General features: G+C 40.8%; 1 protein-coding gene across 5 annotated transcripts in view; it reads left to right on the top strand.

The window, feature by feature from the left end:
• Positions 1–2,604: 2,604 nt before the first annotated feature.
• myo9aa (myosin IXAa) overlaps positions 2,605–25,693 on the top strand; it is an 85,565-nt gene continuing 62,476 nt past the window's right edge. For all 5 annotated transcript variants that reach the window (XM_040139258.1, XM_040139295.1, XM_040139266.1 and 2 more), the window contains exon 1: positions 2,605–3,506. In XM_040139258.1, coding sequence (XP_039995192.1) covers positions 2,622–3,506 — 885 coding nt within the window. In that variant the 5' untranslated portion in view covers positions 2,605–2,621. The remainder of the gene's footprint in view (positions 3,507–25,693) is intronic.

The raw sequence follows: 25,693 nt of genomic DNA on the forward strand, positions 1-25,693 counted from the left end.
GTATTAAGAAGGAAGTGAAAAAACAAAGAAAAGGGTAGAAGATAAATAAAATGGCGGTGGTATTATTATTATCATTATTATAATTATTATTATTAATAATATAACTTTTAAAGGTGATGTCTACCTAGAACACTGCTGCTGGTAAAAGCCACTTATTAGTGATGCCTTTTCCCCATATTATGCCTGGCCAGATGTGAACATTCCAGAAACTGCTACTATGATATTGATTTGAGCTGCAACAACTAATCAGTTAATTGACCAGTTAATTGACAGACAATTAATTGGCAACTATTTTGATACTTGCTCTAATCTTTTTTTTAAGTAACATTTCCTGGCTCCAAAATTCTCAATTGTGAGCATTTAATCCTTCGTCATACATGATGGTAAACTGAATATTAATTGAGGAAATAATCATCAATGATAGAATAAAAACGTGATGTTTTTCAGTTAACTATGTATAACCTCACATGTATTACTGATCTAATGCTTCCTTACATACTTAGCATCTGGCAGTCGCAGCGGTCACACTGGGGAAAATATTAACATACAAATTTCTGCACAGAATTGATCTCTCTCTTGAGCAGCCACAACACATATTACTCTTTGATTAATTGGGGGAACTTAAGCGCCACAGTACGCCATTCCTCTCCGTACCTGCATGAAAAAAGCCACAGCTGACGGTAACAAGTTGAAGCCCATTCCTGTGTGCTTTTGAAAATCGGTATCTGAAGCAGAAGTCGAGGAGATGGGCTGAAAGGAAAGTGGGTACGACGTAAAGACCAATTAAAGCACGTAGCATAATGACTCCTGGAATGCACGGAACATTTCTGACTGATGATACACAAGACTTGAATACTGTCTGGGTTGGGCGAAAAGGACAAATATATCAGCTATTGCAATGTAGGATTAATCAATGGTTGACAGACTGTTTTTGGTTGATATAAATCGCCAAAACACCCAAAATATATTTTTTATATATATATATATTTCTGCCTCATCAGTATTTCAAATCGTCAGATTTGATGAAATCATTGTCCCCTAGAAGCACGGGGCTTCGTCCGCTCATAGCACGAGCCCACACTATTTTCTACGTATCATACAGTCGAATGACTCACCTGCAGGGCTCCACTGTGGCTTTTTAAGAGACATGAATATATGTTTGAATTTAAAAGCTTTTTAATTTGTAGTTTTGCGGACGCAATGTACAGCGTACATGTAGCTTGAATGGCGCCCTTACCCCCATCCCCTGCTGTGCTGATTATATATCTGAATATATTATCCTTATTTTAAGAGGTGATGATGGCCAGTAGGAAAATTTTGCCCTGTACCCTAACTCGATCTGCTGTGTGCTCGCATGTATTGCGTGAAAATGTCTATTAAGTTGACGATTTAAAAATAACTCGTGGTTCGTTACGTCATTCAGACGTAGCTTTATCGAGTATTTGTGCTACAGAACAGTCCAAATCCTCACGATAGCAAAGAAATCACAGCGCGGCAGAGAGTTTTTGTCAGCAGCTCAGTCAATAAACCCGTCTCTCCCTCCGTCTCTCTATTATTGTATCTGTGGCCTCCACTCACCCCGTGATGTCCTGATGCTGTGTATTAAAGAGGGAAATTGTGAATGGCATGATTGTGTATTCAGTGAAGAGGATGGCAGATGCTGATCTTGGCGTTGTGAGAGCTTACGTGTGTGCTTGGGAGTGTGTATGTGTGTTAATGGTAATCCTGTAGATCCTGACGACTTTTCCTTTATCCTTTATGAGTACGCATGTCAGGTTCCAGCAAAATAATTTGGCCCTTTAGTAGATTACATAACAGCATATTAGGTCTTTGTGTCATAATCTGACAAATTTCGTAATCTGTCAGATGGCAGAGGGTTGTGTTGAAATGCTCGGTCTTAGATCAGTTGAATAGGGGGTAGAAGTTTCATCCATTCAATTCAGTTTCAGCGCAGAAATTTTTGATCTGAAACGATCAGTCAACTAATTGATCAGTCAGTCACCTGAAAATAAACTGGCAGCCATGCTGACAATTTGATGCTCGCTCATTTTTCAAGAAAAAATACCAAACAATCCCAAATTCCAACCAATAAATTTTGAGGATTTGCTGTTTTCTTTGATTTATGTGATAGTGAATAAGTAATTTTTGGATTTTATTGACTGTTGATTGGACACAACAAAGTTTTTGGAGAAATCAACTTGGGCTTCAGGAAATTATAAAGGGTATTCTTCACTCTTTTTCGGACATTTTATAGACCAAAGAATTGAGAAGATAATCGGCGTATTAATCGAAAATGAAAATAATAATTGTAGCCACAATAGATATACAGTCAAATTTTTTGCTACTGCTTGGATTTTTAAAAATGTGTTGTTGTTTTTTTTTTTTTTTTAAAATGTGTTTATTTTATTTTGGGTTAGGTTAGAGTTATGTGTCTTTGGTTGTACACAGTCTGGAGCAAGTCATGTTTTAAATTTTAAAGCATTGTAAGCCTGCAGCGTATTGATCCTTATTTTTGTCATCCTTCTCTTTTACAGCGGTAATGTCTTGAACTGGTGGCCCCTCCATCCCAGTAAAGGACGTGCAAGTGCCGGACTGCTGCTAATGGGAACTCCTGCTCCGCCATGAGTGCTCGTGATGGCGCTGGTGGTGTCGGTGGCGTGGGCACCCTGGGCCGTCGGCAGCGCTTCGAGAACTCAGAGTTCACGGTGCGCATCTACCCGGGCGCCCTGGCCGAGGGCACCATCTACTGCCCGATCAGTGCCCGCAAGACCACCACAGCTGCTGAGGCCATCGAACATGTCTTGGAACGCCTCCAGCTTGACCGTACCACGTGTTATGTTCTAGCTGAGGTGAAGGAGTTTGGTGGGGAAGAATGGATTCTGAACCCCAGTGACTGTCCTGTGCAGAGGATGATGCTCTGGCCCCGTGTGGCACTGGAGCACCGCCCACTGTCTGGGGGCGACGATTACCGCTTCCTCCTAAGACAAAAGAACCTAGATGGCTCGATTCACTATGGCGGCAGCCTCCAGATGTGGCTGCAGGTCACAGAGGAGCGCAGGCGCATGGTGGAACGTGGACTGTTGCCACAGCCTGAATCTCAGGGGGACCAGGCAGATCTGTGCCGCCTGCCGGAGCTCAACGAGCGCTCGCTGCTGGACAACCTGCGCTCGCGTTTCCGCCAGGAAAAGATTTACACTTATGTTGGAAGCATCCTCATCGTCATTAACCCCTTCAAGTTCCTGCCCATCTACAACCCCAAGTATGTGAAGATGTATGATAATCATACGCTGGGAGATTTGGAGCCGCATATTTACGCCGTGGCGGATGTGGCTTACCACACCATGCTACAGAGACAGAGGAATCAGTGCATAGTCATATCTGGGGAGAGCGGCTCTGGGAAGACACAAAGCACAAACTTTCTCATTCATCATCTGACCGCTCTCAGCCAGAAGGGTTTTGCCAGTGGAGTGGAGCAGATAATCTTGGGGGCAGGGCCAGTACTAGAGGTAAGCAAAAACACGAGCGTTCTGGGTTCCATTAAAATAAATTTATTGTTTTCGGATGTGCTTTGCTGATAACGAAGCGGTTCACTTGAGACTAGAAACTTGGCTTCGAGTCAGACGTAAGTTATAAATATGCTACCCTGAGACTTGACTTCTGAGACTTGGAGTACTTGAGACTTGAAAGCAATGAAAGCAAACAACATTTGTCTCAAGTTCTGACTCAGTTAAATCATGGAAAAATGAAAAAATAAATAAGACAGGCACACACAGCCACTACACAGCTTGAAACGTGAAAGAATTGCACTTTGCATTGTAAGAGTTGAGGCTCGATTTAGACTTGATCTGGAGTGATTTCATCAGAAGACAAGCTTAATGTTGAAACGTTAATTAAAGCTCTTATTGAAAAGCTCTTATTATATAAAAACCCTCTACTTCGGACCTCATAACTCCAGGTCCTGTCTGTTGAGGCAAACCTTTGAGTTTCAAGTTGGCTGATGTGCCGAGATCTCGTCATTCTTGCATTGAGACTTGTTTGACATGACTTATGACTTTGACAGATAACATCTGTAGATAATCAGGTCCCACTAATATGTGTGGGCTGATATGTTCAGTGCGAAATTTTAATTCTGCATTCACAGTTTCTACAGTTTGCCTGTATAAATGGATCGATTTCTGCCTCTGTGTGGCTTTTAATGTTAGTTACACAACACTGCTTAGCCGCAACTGTCTCTATGGTTGGCCCTTAGTTGTGTCTGCTCCCATTCAGGGGTTTATTGCACTTTCAGTCCAGCTGTGTGGGGATTATATAGTGCACAGAGGAGCTCTCTATCTGCAAGCAGCCAGTGGCCTATAATTGCTTGCAGTTTCAGTTTCTGATTCTTGTTTTTGTGATTATGATCATTTTTTTCTGCACAGTGGAAAGATTGTCTCAAGGCAGACGTTTTGGAGGCCCAGCTGAAGGTTGTGAAGGAAACTGGGTTTTTTCATATCACTAAAGACATTCCGCTCATATTCTTTTTCTTCTTCAGGGACCTGTCACTCAAATCCACACGAGTCTTTCACAAGCTCACAACCGCACATTGTTTTTTTTATTTGTCTTCAACATCACCTAAATTCCTAAAGGTTATGTAACACCCTTCAACTGTATGCACAATGCTGCCAGTGAGGGAGGCAAATACAGGTTGCATAGTGTCAGCAGCGCTGTTGTACTTTCGGAGGGGTTGTAACGCTCACTGTCACGTCACCTGTCCACCAGCTGTTTACACTTGATCCACTAACAAAGAACAGGGGAGCGCTCAATGTATGAAATGTATACACGTCTTCTGGTATTTCTTTACCTGCTTATATTCAGCCATGACTGTATAAATGTGTTCTTTATCTACCAGCAGAAAGTTTTTTAAATTGGTTATCACAGTACAAAAGCTAATTCTTCCAGTGTTCTTAACATCAGTGTCAAGTTGAAAATGGCAGCTTAGAAGCCAAGTTCAAAGCTAGCCAGTGAGACAACAATCTTTGCAACAAGTAGCTCTACTCCACGTTTTATTAACCCTCAGTTTAGCAAACACAGTTTTCAGGAATGCCATTCATAGATGTGTCTCTGGGGTTAATGTGTAAGCATATTGGGTTAATCCTCAACACAGCAACACGAGTGAGTAGTTTTGAGTGCAGAGGAGCAGCCTTTAATTGTTTGCATAGTAAGATTACGTATCTTCCTCCTGGTGATTGATGCCGGGACTAAAGCTGCGGTGCTACTGCGGAGAGAGATAGAGGAGGGGGGGGGGCGGCAGCCAAAATTACCTCAGAGAAATACTTCATCTTCATTTAGTTAAGGCTCTTCATTCAGGATAGGAGACAAGTGGCAAAAGGGGAATGATATTTGCCATATTTAATATATTCTGTGGATTTCTTTGTTTTTTCACTTCCTTCTTTAAGTGGTTGTGTATTGTATTTCATAACAGGATTTTGTCAGTGACAAGACATTCAGTGCCCAGGTGACAGTAAATATTATTGACCTTTACTGGGATTAATGTTCTTTCAACTTAATGTTGAAGAGCTTTGAATTTAAACTTGACCTTTGACATGGGGCCATTGGTCTCACAAGCTGTGCCTCAGTTGGATTAAAGGGGAACTCCACCGATTTTTTTGGGCTACTTTCAGCTCAATTAGGCTTTAAAATGGGTTATGTTGGTAAAATGAGCTTGGGTGGGTTGACAAAATTTTGGCCTGGTTTGCCACAGTGCGGACATTTTCTTATTTTTTTTCAATATTCATATTCTTCTCCTGCTAATAATGACATCTTCAAACCAACCTGGCAACACTGCAAAAGCGGTCCAAGTCCATGCGGTAGTGCCACTGTAGTGCCTTGCTTAATGGCAGTGACTTGGGGCATAATTTAGTGCAGAGAGATGCAGCATATTCCTTTTCCTTTACACCCCTGGGCATCAGTGACTGGGCCAGTTCATCCTTCGTAAATGATTGACATCAGAATACTGGGACAGTGTTGAGTCATCACCCTCAAGTAAACAATACTATAGCAAAGCAAAGCAGACAGACAGATGTTTTCTGCTGTCTGTCAGTAATGGGGAAACTCACCCTGAGGCCTGAAGCATATAGAGAGACTTTTTAAAACCCTTGATAGAGGATATCACTTACAAGAGGTTTTGTTCTTTGTTGGGAACCAGCCAACAGCTGCAGTTATGTATTAAGATCCTGACAAGCCTTGTTGCTCAAGTACTTCAATCAATGAAAGTCATCTTTAAGGAGATGGAAACATAAACCTTAAGGGCGTGTTGTGCTGGTTAGATATAAAGCAAGTCACAGCGTTTTGGTTGAACATGTTGATTTTCTAAATGAAGGCAGTTTGAGATGTGAGTTTGAAGGGGAATAGACTGATTTTACTTATCGTTACCTTCAACACCTTTGGACTTTAATTGACCCTGAAGCATAAAGATGAGTGCAAGCATATGTGAAATACAACAAATACTTCACCTCTTGTTGGTTTAGCTCTTATCTGCTGTCTGTAATTCCTGGCGTTGTTTACCTTCTTGCGCTAGATATGACCGAAACTGACATTAAACCTTAGATTCCTGGGACTACATATATCCAAACTAGGATTTACTGTTTGAAATTGTTTGGGTAGTGTTTATATTCTTTTGTCTCTATGCCAAAATTTGAACATGGTATTTAGGAAGTTTTGACTCATTCTCACAAATACAGCAACTCAGAAGCGACATATGTCACCTTACACCTTTACCTTCCCCCTGTACAGTATATGCTTGATCTCCGTTTGTCCAACGTTGTTCATCAGTAATGATAGGTTAGTGCAGAATACAGTGTCTTGTCTTTGTTAGATGACTGCTGAGTTCTGTAAGTGCTACCTAATACCTTTCCTTTCTTTTTAGCTTTATGTGACATATCTAAAAAGACTAACGAATCTTTTCATTATCGATTCATGTACCGATTTATTTTCTTGATTATTCAATTGTTTGGTGTTTAAAAAAAAAAAAAACTGAAAGAAAGTTGTGAAAAATGTTCATCACAGTTTCCATGGGTCCAAGGTAACGTCTTCAAATGTCTTTTTTTGTCCGATCAGAAGTCCAAAAGACAGAGATATTAAGTTTATAGTTATAGAAGACTATGAAGACCAGCAACTAGTCACATGTAGAACCAAATAAGAGCATGTAGCCAGCGTATTTTTGGCATTTTTGCCTTTATCAATGACTGTACCGATTAATTGAGTATGAAAATAATTGCCGATTAACTTTTTTGTTGATCAACTAATCAATTAATTGAATAATTGTTGCAGCTGCACAACAGTATGGGGCACCCTGGTAGCCTCATGGTTAAGACGCATACCACATGACCGCAGTGTCCCCAGTTCTATTCAAGTCGGGGATCTTTGCTGCATTTCATAACCCTTACCCTTTACCCATGTTTTCTGTCTATCTCTAAAGCTTCTGCTATCAAAAAAATAAAAGCAAAATTGCCAAAAAAATACTACAGAAAACACTGTAATCAGCAAATTACTTTAATATGGAGGTGTTGATGGAATATAACAATTTCTGATTTGAATTCGGGTCATTTTATCATACCTTTCATGATACCGATACAAGGAAATCATGCTGTTTTTGGAAGGAACCAGTCTTGCTTCAACATTACCGTTGACACTGATGAAAACAAAGACTTCTCACAGGAAGCACGGTCATTTGTTTTTACTTGTTAGCAAAGTGACAGCTTAATATGAGCTCAGCTGTCCTCTGTTCTCCCCTGGGTCAAGAGGGAGAGTATGGGGTTACCTCACGCTGCTCACTCTGACACTGCGTCATCGGGATCTGCCTTCCAAGACCAGGGAGGTGTCACAGGGCATTAGTGGAGAAGCCCAGCTAATGGTGTGTGTACTGTTGGGATGTTTCAGGGGCACAACAAGGCCCCTGAGCTGAAAGTACTGCTGCTGCTGCTGCTGCTATCAGAGGATATGCAAAAACCCACTTTCATGTGCACACACACGCGCGCGCACACACACACACTCACACACACGTACACAGGCACATAAATTTACTTTTTTACTGACACAGAGACATCTAAGCAGTTGTGTGTTAGAAGTTCTCATCAACCCCCATAGGCAACTGTTTCCAGTTAAAAAGCTCCAATAGACCCCATCTGTACACCAACTGCCCAGCGCCAAATATTAGACTGGTGAAGAGACACAAACATCCATTAGCTAGATATTTTCTCATGAGTTGGTGGAGACCAAAAGACAGCTTGTGTGTGTGTGTGTGTGTGTTGGGGTGTGGGTGTGTGTGTGTGTGTGTGTGTGGGGGGGGGTCATCATGTGACCAGGAACTTCACAGTAAGCTACTGTTTTGCTGAAATGTTAGCCATAACAACTTTTTAAGCCATATATGGTGGCTTTGTCAGCTGGTTTTGATGTTTCCCTAACATATGATGGCCAAAGACCTATCAGTTCAGGTTTAAAGTTTAAGAGGTTTTTTTTTTCTTTCTTTAGGATACAGCATTATGGAATAGTTTACCATAAGTCAACAGGTCAGACATCACAAGCCCTTTGTAAAGGAACATCCTAAGAATAGATAAGCACTTTACTGTCAGTTGAAAACAGTAGGTGGGTTTCCATCCGCCTGTTTTTATTTGCATTTTCAATTTGTGCAAAAAAAAATCCTGAGTGGACACGCCAAAACTTCAAAAACGTTTTTGATCTTGGCTGAGCTGTAAAAGTTGGTGTATCGTTAAAAGCAAAATGCACCAAAGTGCAGAGGAATCTGACTTAAATCATGAGGAGATTGTAGCGTTCCAAAAAATAAATACATGAAATTAACAGCAACAGCATATCTCCGTCATGTTTTTCACTGTTTGAGGTTTGAGTGGTGCCCAGTGTTGCGCCCTCTGCCTCTGCAGTACTTTAATGGCAGCAGAATGGAAAATTAGCACCATCAACGATTTATCTCGACAAAACCAACACTTAATATTTGCACAACAGCAATGGAATGAAACAATTTTTTTTTTAATTTTTTTTTTGCTGTTTTGTTAAAAAATTGTGCTACATTTAGATGGTTAAAAAAAAAGCTTTTTCACACATTCTCCAAAACAGTTGTGATTGTATCCTGTAGCACTTTCTTAATGAGCATTGTATCTCGAGAAATCCTCAATCTCACCTATTAGTTTGGTTATAGTTGTTTTTCCCCCATTAGTCATAATTTGTGCATGTAAGGGACCTGCAGATCTCGTTGGCCCGGTGAGCGCTGGAACTCCCGCTGTGCTCCTCCTTGTTCCCGGCCAACAGAAACACTCCCAGTGTCAGTCAAACCAGGTCAGCGGTTTCACCTCTCAGCATCACCTTCGCTGCTACCTCAGTACACGCACACACTCGCACAGAAATCCACGAACACTTGCACATTTTAATACCATCTCCCCAGAGCCCTCACTAATACTGAGTGGGATTAGTGTGCATTACGGGATCTCCCTCAACTGGGCAGGGGTCAAGCGAGATTTACTGTCCTCTGAAAGTGTTGTTTTCCTCAGGCCAGGGGTAGGGAAAAAAAAAAAATGAGATGAGAAAGACGGCGAATGATTGAGCGCCGTTCATGAGCAGTGTCCCCCTGCTGAGTGTAAAGTTACAGTGTTTTATTGAGGCGAACCTCAGGTGCATTACAGTGTAATACTGGCCAGTGTGAACGCTTAGGCAGCGGGCACTGCCTATGGGCTGCACTCCCTGGTTGAGTACCAGGCAAAGTGCAAGTCTCAAGTGCCAGGTTATCTGTACTACTCCGTTATGGAGTAAAAAAAAAAAGCCAATTTGAGATTAGCAGTGTAGTTGAAGAATAGAGTTACATTCGTTTTTGAGTAACCGCTCAGTATGATCAGTATGAGGATTACGTAATATCAAGCAGTAGAATGTTTGCTAAAGGTTGTCCCAGATGATGGTGGAAAGGCCGTTCTGTCATGAACACAAAAGATCTCTCAATTTAACCGATATCAGTTTTATCAACTGCTTGTCTGTTATCTTCCACTTGTTGGTTTAGTTAACTCAGCCAGCAGAGAGCCGAAGTCCTGACCTCAGATCGTGGCCAGCCCCAGTTCCACTAGTTTCTGTTACTCAATGCTGTCTCTCTCTCTCGGCATTTCTTTCATTTGCCTTCCATTTAGAAAATAAGCGTGTTCCTGGTGTTTACCTTTTCACACTCGACTGAGACAAATTGGCCTCCGCTACACCACTACAACAGCAACTCACCAGCACGGCAGCACAGGTACTTAGGTCCTTGTCGTCGTACATCCATTAAATTCCCCAGCACTCTCTTGTAAAGTCATTTTTCAAACCTTTTAGCTGTAATCTCGTCCACACCGCTCAGTCTTCTCTGTCCTGCTGTTATAACAGCATAACATGTCTGCACCTCTTTTGACGTTTAGTCCGGGGCTAATGGGAAATGGTGTCCGTCAAAGGCCACTAAAAACAGAAATACTGAAGAAAAATAACGTCCTTATCTAAACGTATAGAGTGGAGCACACACCGTACCGTTGAGGAAGTCTCTGTTCCAAGGCTGGATTTCTCGCTATTTGCATTGTTACAAATATCAATGGGATTCGTGGTGGTCCGTGAGATGCCAGGTTGGCAAGAAATTAGTCTCTGGAAAAATGCATGCAGAACTCTGGTAAATAATAAATAATAAGCAATGACAAAAGCTTGTCTTTTTGTTCCATTTCTCAGTGTTGTAGGCTGTGGGAATTATACTCCTTACCTCATCCAGATGATCATGTCCTTCCTCTGCACCCCGTAACCCCCATAACTGTCATTAGTCAGTCTCATGAAAAGGTACCTCAGGAAATGAATGGGTCAGTCGGTCATTTATTCACCTTCCATGGTGGAAGTAGCCAGTGGAACAAACATTACTGGACTTTGGCCTTTTGTAAGTTAAAGGTTTTGATATCGTGGGAAACTCTGTATTTTTATGAGAGTTGTGGTAAGACTTTTGTGGTTACGTGGTCATATATGAGACGTTATAAAATCAAAATGAAATTACCTAAAGTGAAATGGTTTTAACCGTTTTTAAATTTGGTAGAATTGTAGATATTTAAATGAATTTAGGGCTATTTCAAAGTATTTTTTTCATTTTTAAATGAATGTGATGTGATTGCATAGCTTGTTCAAAATAGAGCAACACTGATATTGAAAGCAAAAGTGGTTTTAGTAGCAAAATGGGTGGGAGAAGTTAATATATGATTATAAATAAATAAAGATATACACAGACAAACACAATGAATCAGTGTGGCCACACTCTCACTAAAGATATTTTCATAAAGGTGTTTTTGCTTAGTAAATGTTTCTATCTTCTATGATTGAAGCAGTGAGAGAACAGTGCAGAAAAAATTAGATTTGAGATTATACGTGTATAAGGGCTGCAACTGTCGGTTATTTTAATTATTGATTCTTCTAATAAATTTCTGGATTAATTGAATAATTACTTGGTTTGTAAAACACCAAAAACTTTAGAAAATATCCATTACATTGTCTTTTTCTTTGTCTTTGTCTAAAACCCAAATATATTCAGTTTTCTATAATTTAAGACCAAAAAACAGTTGCCAACTGATTTTCTTTGCATCGATTATTTGACTAATTTTTTCAGCTCTAGTTTTCACATATTTGCCTAAGAAAAGTATGTATTATCTGTAGTGGAACCATGTGAAAAGACACTGCAATGAAAAATGAGATTTGTATGTGTAGAAGGACCCTGATATTTTGACAGAATTGAAAAAAAAAAAACTTGATAAATGATGCCTTATTTCAGAATCCATATAAATTCCCACAACCTTGATGGGTTTCTGTCAAAGTAAAGCAGAGACTTATATTCTTTTAAAGCAGGTGTTGCTCTTTCGGTCCATGTCAGTAAAGTCGTACTTGAGCTAGTTTCACCCAGTCACATTTAATATATGATAACCCGCAAAAAACAACTGCAGACTTTGCAGCATCAGTGTTACAACTAATGGCATTTTTCTCAGCTGAAGGTTTACGAATGCCAAGAGCTCCAGCTGCTACTTTTCTTTTTTTTTTTTTTTTATCTCGCCACTCTGGTGCCAAGCTCGTATTTTTCTCTGAAATCGTATACATGAGGACTGGTAACATTAGCTGGGAAAGACCAGTACATGCTGTTCCTGCTTTGTCAAACCCGTCTGTACCAAAAAACAAAACAAAATACAAACAAAAAAACAAAATTATCAAGCAGAGGGTAGCGTTGATACAGCTCCTCGGTCTCACTGTAACAGCTCGAGGTCAGAGGTTACAGAGAGATCTAATTGAGCCACATCAGTCTCAAAGGGTTCAGAGTGATGTGTTTGACTTCTTAGCTTAGTAGTTTGTGTTGTGTAGTCAGAACGAAGCAGAAGTCAAGATGATCACGACTTTAATCACACTTTCCTTCATCCTCCAGTTGGTTCTTTTTGCACGATGCGGGTAAAGAGGCAATAGAACTTATTTTAACTTGTAGACTAGATCCATAACTTGTCTGAAATATTCAGACTTTGCAGAGGTTAAGAAAAGGGTAAGTAAACCTGTCACAGTCTCCACGGCCACAGCACATCTGTCTAGAGCTGAAACGACTGATCAATCAGTCCATTAGTCCACTGACAGAAAATGAATCGGCGAATTATTTTGATAGTCGGTTAATCAAAGCGTAACGAGAGTCTTGTGTCCCTCATTACGCTTTGTGAGTCAACCTCACAGACTGACTGTTTAGGCTGGGGGGTATTTTCAGTCAGAAATAGAGAAAAAAATGTCAAACATTCCCTGGTCCCAGCTTCTCACATGAGAAGTCATATGTCACTGGTTTGGTTGCACAAAGCAAGACGCTTGAAGATGTCACCTTTGGCCCTGGGAAGTTGTGATGGAAATTTCTTTGCTTTTTTATTTTTTATTTTAAATGTTCCATCCACAAAATGATCAACTGATTAATTGAAAAAAAGAAACAATCTACAGGTTAACCGGTATTGCAAATAATCATTAGTTGCCTCCCTACATGTTTCCAGGTATATTTACCAGAAGTTTTTTTTTTTTTTTTTTTTTTAATGGCCAGTAAAGAAAAAAATCTTACAGGATCTGTAGCCTTGTGTACTGTGTCCCGTATCTCTCATTATACTTTCTGAGTCAACTAGTCAGTCGTTAGCAACAGATGTCCCCTCACAGGCTCTTTATTTATGCTGGGGTATGCCAGAGTTTGCAGGTGCCTCATCAGCATCTCACACACACCCACGCACACCCACACACACATGTGTACACACACACACACACACACACACACACACACACACACACACACACACACACACACACACACACACACACACACACACACAGAGCACGTGCTGTCAGACTTGACCAGCTGCCCTACTGCCCTGACAGCACCTGCGAAACACCAGTGCGTCGCATAGAAATGGGATGGACAGAAAAGGCTTTATTCTGTATGATGTAAAATTCACGACACCAAGTCGTTCAAACAAACGACTTTTGAGCACATCTGTGTCGTTAATAGCTTGTGATGAAAAGTCTCTCGATTCAGTCACGTAGAGCTGAAACAATTAGGGAATTACTCTATTAGTCAGTTGATGGAAAACTAATGGGCAACAATTTTGATAATCCATTAATTGTTTAAGCAAAAACTCAAATATTCACAGGTTCCGGCTTCTCAAATGTGAAGTATTTGCTGGTTTTCTTTGTCATCTGTGATAGTAAACTGAATATTTTGAGGTTTCGGACTGGTGGTAGTTCAAAAGAAGACATTAAAATATGTCGATTTTGGCTTTGGGAAAAAGTGATAGAAATTTTGAATAGTTTTTAGACATTTTATCAAACAAATGATTGATCAAATAATTACAAAAAAAAATTCACAGATTAATAGATAATGAACATAATTGTTAGAGTCATCACAGTCATTTTAGTTCAGGAATTAAGAAATTGAAATTGCTGAATAGAATCCCTGAGATCTCCGAAATCTGATTCTCCTCGATGACAAACGCGCACACACTCTCCGTCCTCCCTTCTGTTGCCATGACTTTGTCCATCTGCAGCTGTCTCGTCCCTCCTCAGAAACCCTCGTATGATTTCTGTGGAGGAGCAGATGTTCAGGACTTGTCTTAAAAGCCCTTTGTGGATGCTCAGTCATGTCCACTTCCCACTCCTCTGCGCTCCTCCTGTAGGAAAAACAGTCCAGAATATCTTATTTTGAAACTGTCTTTCACTTTGCATCCTCAAATTAAAAACATTTTTTTTTAATTCAGTAAATGATCTGAAGTGTAGGTTAGGTTTTTGACTAGTTATGTATAATCTGTGTCTATGGAAAAACTGAAGGTATTTGTGTAGACAGAAACAGTTAAAATCTGAAACCGCCTCTCTCACTCCTTCAGAACACACAGCCCGTTCCTCCAGCAGATTTTCCATCCTCATGATTTTGATTATCAATAAAGTCTGTTATATAAAAGCTCAAAGCACGCCCTCCACTCCTCACTCGAGTTACATAAATCCTTGCAGGTGACCTCTCCGCTGAGAGGTTCTCATGTGGTGTGTGTGGTTTGCGGTCATCTTGTGCTACCCATATGTCCAGATGTGGCGTAATAAAACCTAGTGCGAAAAGCACACACATCTGGAAGGGAGCAGAAAACATGAGGGATGTCACCCCGGAGCAAGTCGCTCATGGAAAGATCATCCCAGCCGGCCACGTGCAGTGCAGCGTACATTTTCCAGTAGTTTGTCTTGAGTTTTTTTCGGTGCCAAACGAGGAAAGTTAGATGTAATTTTGGTGATCCCTTCTGGCTCATATAGGAATCGACATGACAGTCTTACCTAAGATAAGATTTGACTGTTGTTCCCCTGATATCCTATCACTTCAGGAAATGAAAGCCAATTATCAGGTGCTATTATCATCTTCCTCATTCTCTGTCCCTCCGTCTCTCCTTCCTCTGTTGGCCCATAGCTACAGCAGAGGTCTGTCTATCTCCACTGCCCCATCCCAGTAAGAAGATAAGTGCCGCCGCCACGCTACGAATAAATCCCGGTGCCCTGAGGAAAGTTGCCCGCAGTAACGCGAATGACTCACTAACTGTCAGGAACAATGGCTGCCAAGAGGTGCTGCGGTCCGTTTTTAATAAGTGTGGAGAAACGGTTCCCTTCCATCATAAAGCTTGTAACAGCCACGACCTGCACTCCTCCTGCTCGATAACCACTGGCCTCAGGCTTAAATCGTTAAATGTTTTCATAACACAAATAATGTCAGACTTTCTCAGGCTCTTTGGGGAAATCAACTTTGCTTAACAACTGGTCACAAAGTAGCAAGTTGCTGGCGGTCAGGAACCAGCAAAAGGCGTGAAGAAAGAAGACTGCCAGCCCGATGTAAACAAGGCAGGTTTCAAAATATTCAAAAAATGTACTTTGGAAATGTTTTATGAGGAAGGAAACACAGACACACACACACACACACACACACACACACAGAAAGAATGTAAACACGACTGTGTTTGTTGACAGGAAAACATCACAGAGTACTTTCAAGAATATAGTACGTCTCAGATGAGTGCAATGAGGTAATATGCTGAAGGCTTACTTAGTGAGGTCAAACAACGGGGCGGCCCAGATTTTTTGAACTAGACAGTTAAACACCCAGTGTACACCATAACCTTTCCCTATTCATCTTGATTTTTTTAAGCCTTAGAAGACCGATGAATATGCATTTATTTGTCTGACCCTGCCAGTTTAACACACCTGTATGTAACGTAAGACAAAGGACCTGAAGGGGACGGATGTTACAGGATTGGCACGGGATGGGACAGAGTCCCGATGTTTGTGTCTCTAAGATCTAACTAATTGGATTGACCTCCTTTTCTGCCCCGACCACATGGCCCAGCTTCAGTGTAGCGATTGTGCTAAGTCACTCCGCTCACCTGGCTGCGTTGTCTGGCCCCAGCAGAGCTCAATGTTGGCCAGCTAATGCTTGACATGTGGCCTACATATGGGTGTGTTGCTGATAAGACCACCTGTTCCGACTTTGCTCCGACATGGCTAGCTGTGTGGACAGAGCTTTGCTAACGTGACCTGGGTGTTGGCTAATGACTGAGAGGTCAAAACACACGCGCTTTAGTGTATCACACACGCACGCACGCACGCACACTGAAGCGCGTGCGCACGCGTATAAATTCATCTGACAGCTGAAGTTAGAGGTGAACTGGAGCTCATGTTCCTCACTGGGTGAATGTACAGTATTTTTCACAACATGAGAGAGCTTTCTACACTGTCACTGCCAAAGCTATGAGCTATTACACAGGCAACAAGTCAATATGCTGAGTGGCAGTGTAAGTGTAGTTCTTTTTAAATGTGTGTTTCAGGGAAATACTTGGGGATACCGGGGGCAATGGTAAGAGCTAAACGTGTATGTAAATGTGTTTGCGTAAAGGACAGAAGGATAAAATGACCCAAAAGAGGTTGGTTTATCTCAAAAACACAACACCATGAAGCTTCAAACAAGCGGGTCTGATCGACAATGTGAAAGCAGCGTGACAATGGGAGAGTGGTCGCTCATGGTGGAGAACCGGCGGAGAATTACCACCCCCGATTCTGCAGCTCCACTTAGCTCTACGCTGAGTTTCAGCTGCTTGTTTAGTTGTCCGGCCGCAACTTTACCGTTTTGGTTCAGTCTCAGTGCTCTCAGAATGCCGCAGCACACAGCTTGGGGACGAGCAGGTGAACACAGTGGAGCACCAGCCTATTAGATATTTCCTTCAGGAGCTGAAAAGAAAAAAAACCAGTGAATATTGAAACTGCGATTGCCAGGTGGACAGGAGCACGGCTCCAAATGAAAGATAACGTTGCTTTGCGCAACTGCTGGATGTGTAAATAAGCAACTGTTTAACAATAAGTTCGCCGTATCAGCTCAAAAGGTTATGATATGTCAGTGTTGTTCAGAACTCTTTTCCACTGCCCGGAAGTGGCCAAAAAAATCTGTTGCAATGAGGCAAATGCTGCTGTAATCAAGGAATCACAATTTTCTTCCAAGATCTGCCTCCTCCTTTAGCCTCACAGGTGTTATTTTCCCCCTCTGGCATTCCCGAATGAACAGATAAAATTAATTGATGATCTCCATTACCAAGTACACAAGCAGCTGAAACCCAAACAGTACTGACAGTGTCGGGAACACAACTCGGATTTGTTGATAGAAAATTTGTAGATGTAGTGATACTTGACGTTCAGCCAGGCTGAGATAGACATTTACTCTCAAGCCAAGTTCTCTCCAAGTTAAGGCACATATTCACAAACCTGTGTAAAAAAGTTAAATGGCTGCTGTCAACCTCAAATAAAATTAATTTTTGGAACTTGCTAAATATATTTTGATATGCAGTAAGATCGTGTGGAAGACAACAGATAAAGAATGCAACAGGGCCTGATTTCTTTTCATCTATCAAGTCTGCTTGTGATTTCTAACCCGATAACCTGCTGTAACCTTTCAGCTGTGGAAAAAAAACACACCCGAGATACCTTCTGACATGAGCCACGGGATCGCAAATATACATTTAAATACCCCAGACGTGTTTGAATATCACTTTTGTTTTCTAATTTCCCGCAAAGCGTCAGCAGAACCCGTTCTACTATCCTAACATGTAATCGATCCCTCTCGTTTTTCACTTGTGCTGCGGTCACCCGCTCTCGTCCTGTGCGCGCCTGGCCCGCGGTGTTAACTTGAGAAACTGGGAAAGCTGAGGCCCAGCCCGGCAGTGACCGATCTGTGATAACAATTAGCAACAGCTTTGCACTGTCAGTGTGAGGAGGCTGTTGAGCTTATAAATACTTGGAGACCGATGTTTATATTTCCGTGGCTGAGTAATCCTCTCTGTCCTACAGATTAATGCGTGTAGCCATTTTCCTGACAGAGTTCATGTGAGGAACTGTGAATTCTGTCCTTTTTTTATCTTCAACATAATACTTTTACCGTATAACTTTCTGCATTTTGCCAGTGTTACGAGTGTTGAATATTGACTTTCTTCGCTGTAAAGGACGCTAGGATGATGTTACAGCCCGTGACTGGAGTATGAGAAGGGATAAACACGGCTGTATAGTTAGCTGTTATGACCCATTTTAATATTTCAGTTCCAACTGCAAATCTGTGCAGAGCTTTGGAGGCACATAATTTGGGGCATGGCTATATTTAACAATTATTTTTATTTCAGTAACCGTTTAGTCTATAATATCTAAGAAAACAGAGAAATATTACTGTTTCTAAAAGCCCAAGGGGATGTTTGTTTGTTTCGAATTTGCTCGTTTTCCCCAACCAACTTTCCAAAATCTAAAAAAAAAAAGTTTAAAGCTGAAACGATTAATCAAACTATCAACAGAAAATTAAGATGCAGCTGCTTTGATAATTGATTTATCGTTTGAACAACAATACAAACGTTCATCAGTTTATGCTGTTCAATTATGAGGATTTGCTGATTTTCTTTGTCTTATATGATAGTGTATTTAATATCTTTGGGTTTTGAAATGTTAGCAAGACCTTTGAAGACATCACGTCGGGCTTTAGGAAATCGTTATTGGCATTTTTCACCATTTTCTGATATTCTATAGACCAAATGATTCATCGGTTAATTGAGAAAATAATCAGGCTGTTTAATTGATAATGAAAATAATGGCTAGTTGCCGTGCTAACTAGTTTAACAAAGGGGAACTCTGACCTGCGAGAGATGTCCGCGAAACAGGAAACACATGCTTGAATTCGTCCATCATTAAGGTTTGAATAGTAATGAATGGAAGATGGAGACAGAAAAGCAGCAAATACTCACAAGTGACAAACTAGAACAAGGGATTATTGGGACTTCTGCCTGTAAGATGACTTACACAGTTGACTAGTTGTCAGAATAGTTGCTGGCTATATGTCTGTCGATTGACTAATCGATTAATTGACTAATGCGTTCAGCTCTGCATTGGGCTCATTCTCTCTTTAGAGAAAGAAAGAAAATACAGGTATCTCCTAAATCTCTTTAAGACTAATTTGCTGTGTGAAGATTTGAGACAACACTGATAGATATTTCAGTTGCAATTGGTCACACCACAATAGTTTTTGTCATTTGCTGACTTTCCCTATGTCTGAACACAGTTTTCCAGGACATCGTGCCCCCGCCCCTCACTCCCCCTCACTATTACATTCCACTTCACTGTATGGCAGCCAGATTTTGAAAGCTTCTTTCTGCGCTTCCCACATTTCCTCTCTTTCTGCTCATGTCTGGTCTGTTTTTTGCTTCTCTCGCTTTTACAGTGAGCGTCTCTAGTTTGTTTTTTTGTTTTGTTTTTTTGAGTCGAGTGTTGAGAGGAACTTTTAAACGTTTTCTCTGTGGCTGTACGGAATTGCAGCTAAGACGGCAACCTTGCGCGTGGGAAATGATTTAAAAATATCATTACACTGATTGCTTTCCTCATGGTTTCTTAGTTTCAACACAGACATTGATGCTCACAGACGGACAATACCTACCACTCTCCCCTCGCACTTTACTGAGCTGCTGTAAATGCTGTACTCTAGAGACGCTCACGTGCACACAGCGAGAGCGCAAAGATTGAGGATTGGAAATTGTTGGATTGAGGTTTCTGTACTGGCCCAGAGATCTGTCACCACTCCATAAATCCACCCTGCGATCCCTCATGACACACCTCCGCACTCACCAAGAGACAGCGCCACACACAAAACGCAGGACTCTGTGAGTGTACAGTACAAAGCGTAGGAGGTTTCATCTGAGGATGCCTTTGCTCTTCAACCTAAAATTGTCACGAGTTATTTCGTTCAACCCGGCCTCTCATGCAGTAACATCTTGATGTTAGATTGTTTTTGTGCTCAACAGTGCAGCTCACTTTTCTTGGTCCTAAAAACAGGATAATAAACTTCATTTTTGTTTGGTCACACACTTGGTTGCCATGTGGAACGATTTATCAGAGACCTTTTCTTTCTAGTAGAAAAAGAGCAAAAGTCTAGAAGAGGGCATTATTTGTTAAAACAACAGGATCGTGTGCTTCCTACTGAAATTAACATGTGCTAACTTAAATTTAGAAAAAAAGACCAACAAATGAATACGCATTTGTGTAGCAGGTCTTTGTCCTTCCTTCTTTCCTACCCCATTTATCATCTTACAACCTCTCAGGTTTATCTGGTGACCCTTTGGAGGGGCCCGACCCCTAGACCGTCTTGCTCCACCACACGCAGCTGCAACAGTAAAATGCTGCTTACACACTGATGAGACAGTACTAACAATCTAATAATGTCATTTGTGATGATATATTGGCACAGGTGACATTTTAGGGCACAACCACTACTTTCACTTTTCATACTTGAGGTACATTTACCTGATGACCCTTTGGTACTTTCGAATGAAGGACTTTTACTTGAGTATTTTTTTTTTTTTTTTTTTTTTTTTTTACATTGTTGTATCTGCACTTCTACTTCAGTAAAGGATCTGAGTATTTCTTCCACTACTGCAACTGATATTAAAAAAGCTCCCCGCTCTCTCAAAATAACAGGAGGGAGATATTACATTTGAAGCTGTAGCAGGTTATCCAAGCAACTTGCTGGCACTGAGAAATTGCATATTGACACAGGTTTTTGGAGTGAGTGGGATCAGTGTTTGCTCTAAGAGATAGGCCTGTTTTCGTAATGGCTGAGTACATTTACTTAGCGCATGTCAAACACATCCTATACAGGGAGGCAAATTGACTCAGGTCACTCAACCCTCCGTCGACATCAAAGCACAGCGCCGACTGAAATGCCACCAAATCTGCTCTAATGCGGACAATATTATTTTTCTCTGGTTTTAACAAGGTACGATTAGTAATTGCAATTCGGTATAAGTTTAAAGCAATAGCATTGGAGTATTTGTGTTTAGTGAGACTTTAACTAAATTGGAGAGGGAAATGTTGCTCCATTTACTCCATAACTTTTATCTAACAGCTGTATTTCATTTTTACTTTTGGAATCAGGTTTAACATTACTGTATGTACTGTATTTACAGAACTAATCTTACAAAGAACAATTTTGATGCTGGAATTTAAAGTAGCCAGAAGTAAAGTATGTAGAGATTAAGATACCTACTTTATGACATTGAAATTCTCAGTAAAGGGCCCATAATAGAACATTTTGAATGAGATAGTCTTTCAGAGTTAACACTTCTACGTCTGATATTTAGGTATTTATTGCATTTTCTTGGAATTTAAGTGTAGCGCTTTTATTTTTAGTATTTTTTTCATTCCGTTATTACCTCTTATACTTGAGTGAATGCTCGGATTACTCCATCACTGATGTGCATGCTCTTGTGCATTTTCAGGGCAGCAAGTCATGATTATTTTATTTATTTTATTGTTAAATCACGAAAAAATATCAGAGAGCAGTGAAAATGCCTGCCACAGTTTTCCAGAGCCCAAGACGCCTTCTTCAAATAAGCTTGATTTGTCTGACAGTCAAAAACCCAGAGATATTCAGTTTGCTACGATAGAAAAGAGAGAAAATCCCCAAATCCTCATTTGAGAAGCTAGAACTACCATATGCTTGATATCTTTGCTTGATAAAAGACTTAAATTCTTAATCATTATCAATTGTTCCCAATTGAATTAAATTGTATTAAATGTCAGCTCTATTTTTGTTTGTACAGGCATTTATACATATACTGTACTGTGCAAAAGTTTTAGGTACAAAAATCAATATTTAGTATAACCACCCTTCATCTTTAAAACATGTTTTAATCTTGCGCACAGTTTTTGCAGGTACTTGGCAGAGATAGGTTGTTCCAAGCATCTTCCAAGGAACTTGCCACAGTTCTATGGATTAAGGCTCTCTCAGTGGATTTAGGCCTCTTCATGCAATCCCATACTGACTCCATGATGGTTAGATCCAGGGCTCTGTTGGGGCCAGACCATCTGTTGCACGACTCCTTGTTCTTCTTGTCTCTGAAGATAGTCCTTCATGACTCTGGCTGTATGTTTGGGGTCGTTGCCATGCTGCAGAACGAATTTGGAGCTGTTCAGACCCTTTCCCTGATGGTATTTTGTGATGGATAAGAATCTAAACCTCTAAAAGCCTCAAACATTTGCACAGTACTGTCAATACGTGCAGTGTAATCACAAACAACAGCTATTTGTCATATTCAGTTTTGGTGGCTGTCAGAGAGGTGATGACTGAACTCTGTGATTATTTTGGAGGCTGCAGTTCGTGGTGTTAATTGTATTTGACTGCATTATATAGTAGCTACGTTTACAAACTATAAAGTCAGTGTATGTTTGGTTTACTATTAGTCATCCCAGTGTTTTAAAAATCAGCCTCTGCCCGGAGTGGTTTTGGACTGGAGATGAGATGCCTGGTCCTAGGTCAGGGCTGGAGCCACTCGGACTTTAAAAACACCTCTTAAAGAAAATCCACTGTACCACCTTGCTCATTAGGATCTAAATTCAATTACCTAGGCTTGCACTTCATCGAGAAAACAAACATGGTCACCAGTAAAAAATCACTAGTGTGTGACTGACTCACTCATCCCCTTCCTGAAATCCACAGCCTTGCTTGAACCTGACATTAACCCCACCCAGCCACTAAAATAAACATTTGGAGTGAAGAGGACATGGATGTGGAACCATGGCATGTAAAAGGATTTTGATTTGGAAGCTATTACATCACCAGACTGTGAAAGCTTGTAAATTTTTGGTGCTTTCCAATAAAACCCTGTTAATGCCAGAGAGTCACTGTGTTATTCCAAATTGAAAAGAAAAATCTGTCTCCCTCCACCCTCTCCACTGGTTTTACTGTTGGCGATGTGGAATAATCATCACTGTTATTATACTTTATGTGAAAGCACGCCCTTTCTGTCTTCCTTGGTGTGTCCCGTAGAGCTTAAACAATTAGTCGATGAATCGATTATTAGATCGTCAGAAAAATAGTCAGCAAAAGTTTTGACGATAAATTTATTTCTTGAGTAATTTTTAAAGCAAAAAGGCAAAGAAATCGATAGTTCCAGCTTCTCATATGTGAAGATTTGGTGGCTTTTTTAGCCTTCTGTGAAAGTACATTGACCCTCTTTTGTAGACCTTGCACTCTGGGAAATCTTGATGGGAATTTTTCACTGTTTTCTGATATGTTTTCTGACCAGACAATTCATTAGGAAGATGATTGGCAGATTAATTGATCCTGAAAATAATCTTAAAATGCAGCCCTCGTACCCTCTCTTCACGTCTCTTATGTGACTGTTGAGGCATTTGCTCTCGGATGTGATCTGGAGAGGCCGAAGGTCCTTTTTAGGATAAAGCCCAGCTCATTATTAATGTTCAATATGTTGCATTGTAGCGTCTTCTTTTAAAAGAGTCTTCAAAAGAGCCGTGTGTGTTATCAGGTAAAGACAGATGTTTGCCCCAGATATTTATCCAGCTGCCTTGATGACCGCTGATGCGGTAGCACGAACACTTGTGTTTCTCACTGTGGATTTGTGTAGTTCGATCACCGGGGAGTTATTCCTGATGCAGCAGACTGTACAATCAAACACACAGATATTATCAATGACTTAAAACTTGCAGTTGCAAGTTTAAGTGCACATTTTTTTTTTTTTTTCTTCCCCCCCAGCGTCTTCACATCAGCATCACTTTCAGAAGTATTGATGAAAAGGCCTTTCGGTGAGGCCACACCCATGTCTGCAGTGCTGCATTGTGCTGGCAGAGATTCAAGCTGAGGGCTCTGACTCTCTCTCTCTGTGTGTGTGTGTGTGTGTGTGTGTGTGTGTGTGTGTGTGTGTGTGTGTGTGTGTGTGTGTGTGTGCGCGCGTGTGTTTGTGTATTGGTTTGCATGCTGAAGTGCATGCATGTGGATCGGTACGAGTGATGCTGGCCCGGCGGCCCAGTCGGCCCAGCTGCACACCGTTCGCCAGCTCAGGTTATCTTCTGGTTTATGGTTTGTATGGGTTGGGTCGATGGCAGTTGGAGAACGTCTGAGATAGAAACTGCAACTAACTACTGACAGCTGAAAAGTGCAGGTGGCAAATACCCTGAACACATTTGTCAGAGAAGTGTGTTTTTTTTTAAATGTACCATTACAGTTGAAAAATAAAAACCCAAATATATTTAGTTAACTAATGTAAAAGACGAAAGAAACCAGCACAAATTCACACGTGAGGAGTCGGAACCAGGGAATTTCGGTCATTTTTGCTTAAACAAGTGACTTAAACCATCGATCGATCATCAAAATAGTTGCTAATTAATCTTCTGTTGCTCGACTAATCGAGTAATCAAATAACCACCTTCAGCCCCAGTTGCGAGTGCGGTTCCTTTTCCCAATTTGTGTCTCATCTCCCCTTCACGTAGCCCATGGTGGTGGGTGCAGCGCTCAGTCTGATATTTGACTCAACAATCGGGTCTTGTTCCGCTATATGTCGGTGGAGTGACTCACAGCACTGAGCGGAGCCCGTGGGCTGGGTGGAAGGAATGACAGCAGTTCATGGCTGTCGAACCTCAGCTCCTCTTCCGCTGTGTTTATTAAAACCCAAAACTGCGGAGAGGCGGCCTAACGGAGACTGACAGCAAAGACATTTTGTGTAGATATGTGTTGCAAACAGAACCATCAGTATGCATCTTGTTAAAAAAATAATTTTTTATCTCTTATCTCTATGAACTATAACTTAATAAATAAACAAACTGTGTGAATATTCAACCTATTACATTTTCTCATTTCTCATTCCTCATTTGCCTCTGTTTTTTTTTTCTTTCTTTTCTCGTTTGGGAAGCCCTATCCACTCTTTTTATGTGGATTCCTGACATAATAACATCCACAGATGAAAGTTTATAGATGAAATGTGAAGCTCGGGTACAGGTACTAGGTCCCGCGTTCCCTTGACACCGAAGCATAAGCGTGACACAGGAGAGCTTTGTTTTGTGTTTGTAATGTAACCACTTTCCCTTCACCGTTTTATCACGCACACCTCACCTTCTCCTTCACTTTGTCCGACTCAACACTGTCTCCAGCGCTGACATCTTCAGTCAGAATCTGAAAAAGGAGGTTGTTCACACTTCCATATGTTGCAATAAAAAAGAACGTGATAAACTTTTTAAAAACCTTGTGTAGTTAATAATGAAAACACAAGTTTATGTTTCTGTATTCACTTAAAAAAAAAACCTGATCCAAATTCTTAGCGGTATTGAATTAGTTCCAGTGCTTCGTTATAGGTAAGGCAGTTAAACACACTACAAATGTTGAACTATGTCAAGTGAGCCATCGTTGAAAAACAAAAATCAGTCATGCTAAGCTGCTGTTAGTTTTTTGTGTGTCTGTTCTTCTAATTAAAGCCCAGGTGATTTGTGGATTGACGCAAAGTTAAAATTTACAAAGTATTAGGGATTTGTTCCTTCTGTTATTAATATTTTACTAATTCCCTTAGATGAAATGACTGCTGGTTATTTCTCTATACACTAAACTCCCAGTTTATCTGACTTTAAAATTAAATGATCAAAGCACATTTTGAACGTATTCAACTTCCTCCTTCCACATTAACTAAGCACAGAACATACTGTCAATGTACAGGGCCAGTTTGCTCTCCTAAGCATCTTGAGGCTACAGTCTCACTATATATTTGACCTTGATTCATCTCAAGATTCCCTGCAGTGGCAAATGCCCTGAACCACTGGCACAAGTGAAATGAAAAGT

The sequence above is a fragment of the Xiphias gladius genome, chromosome 1 (genome assembly GCF_016859285.1).
Source record: "Xiphias gladius isolate SHS-SW01 ecotype Sanya breed wild chromosome 1, ASM1685928v1, whole genome shotgun sequence".
In the NCBI taxonomy this organism is placed as follows: Eukaryota; Metazoa; Chordata; class Actinopteri; order Istiophoriformes; family Xiphiidae; genus Xiphias; species Xiphias gladius.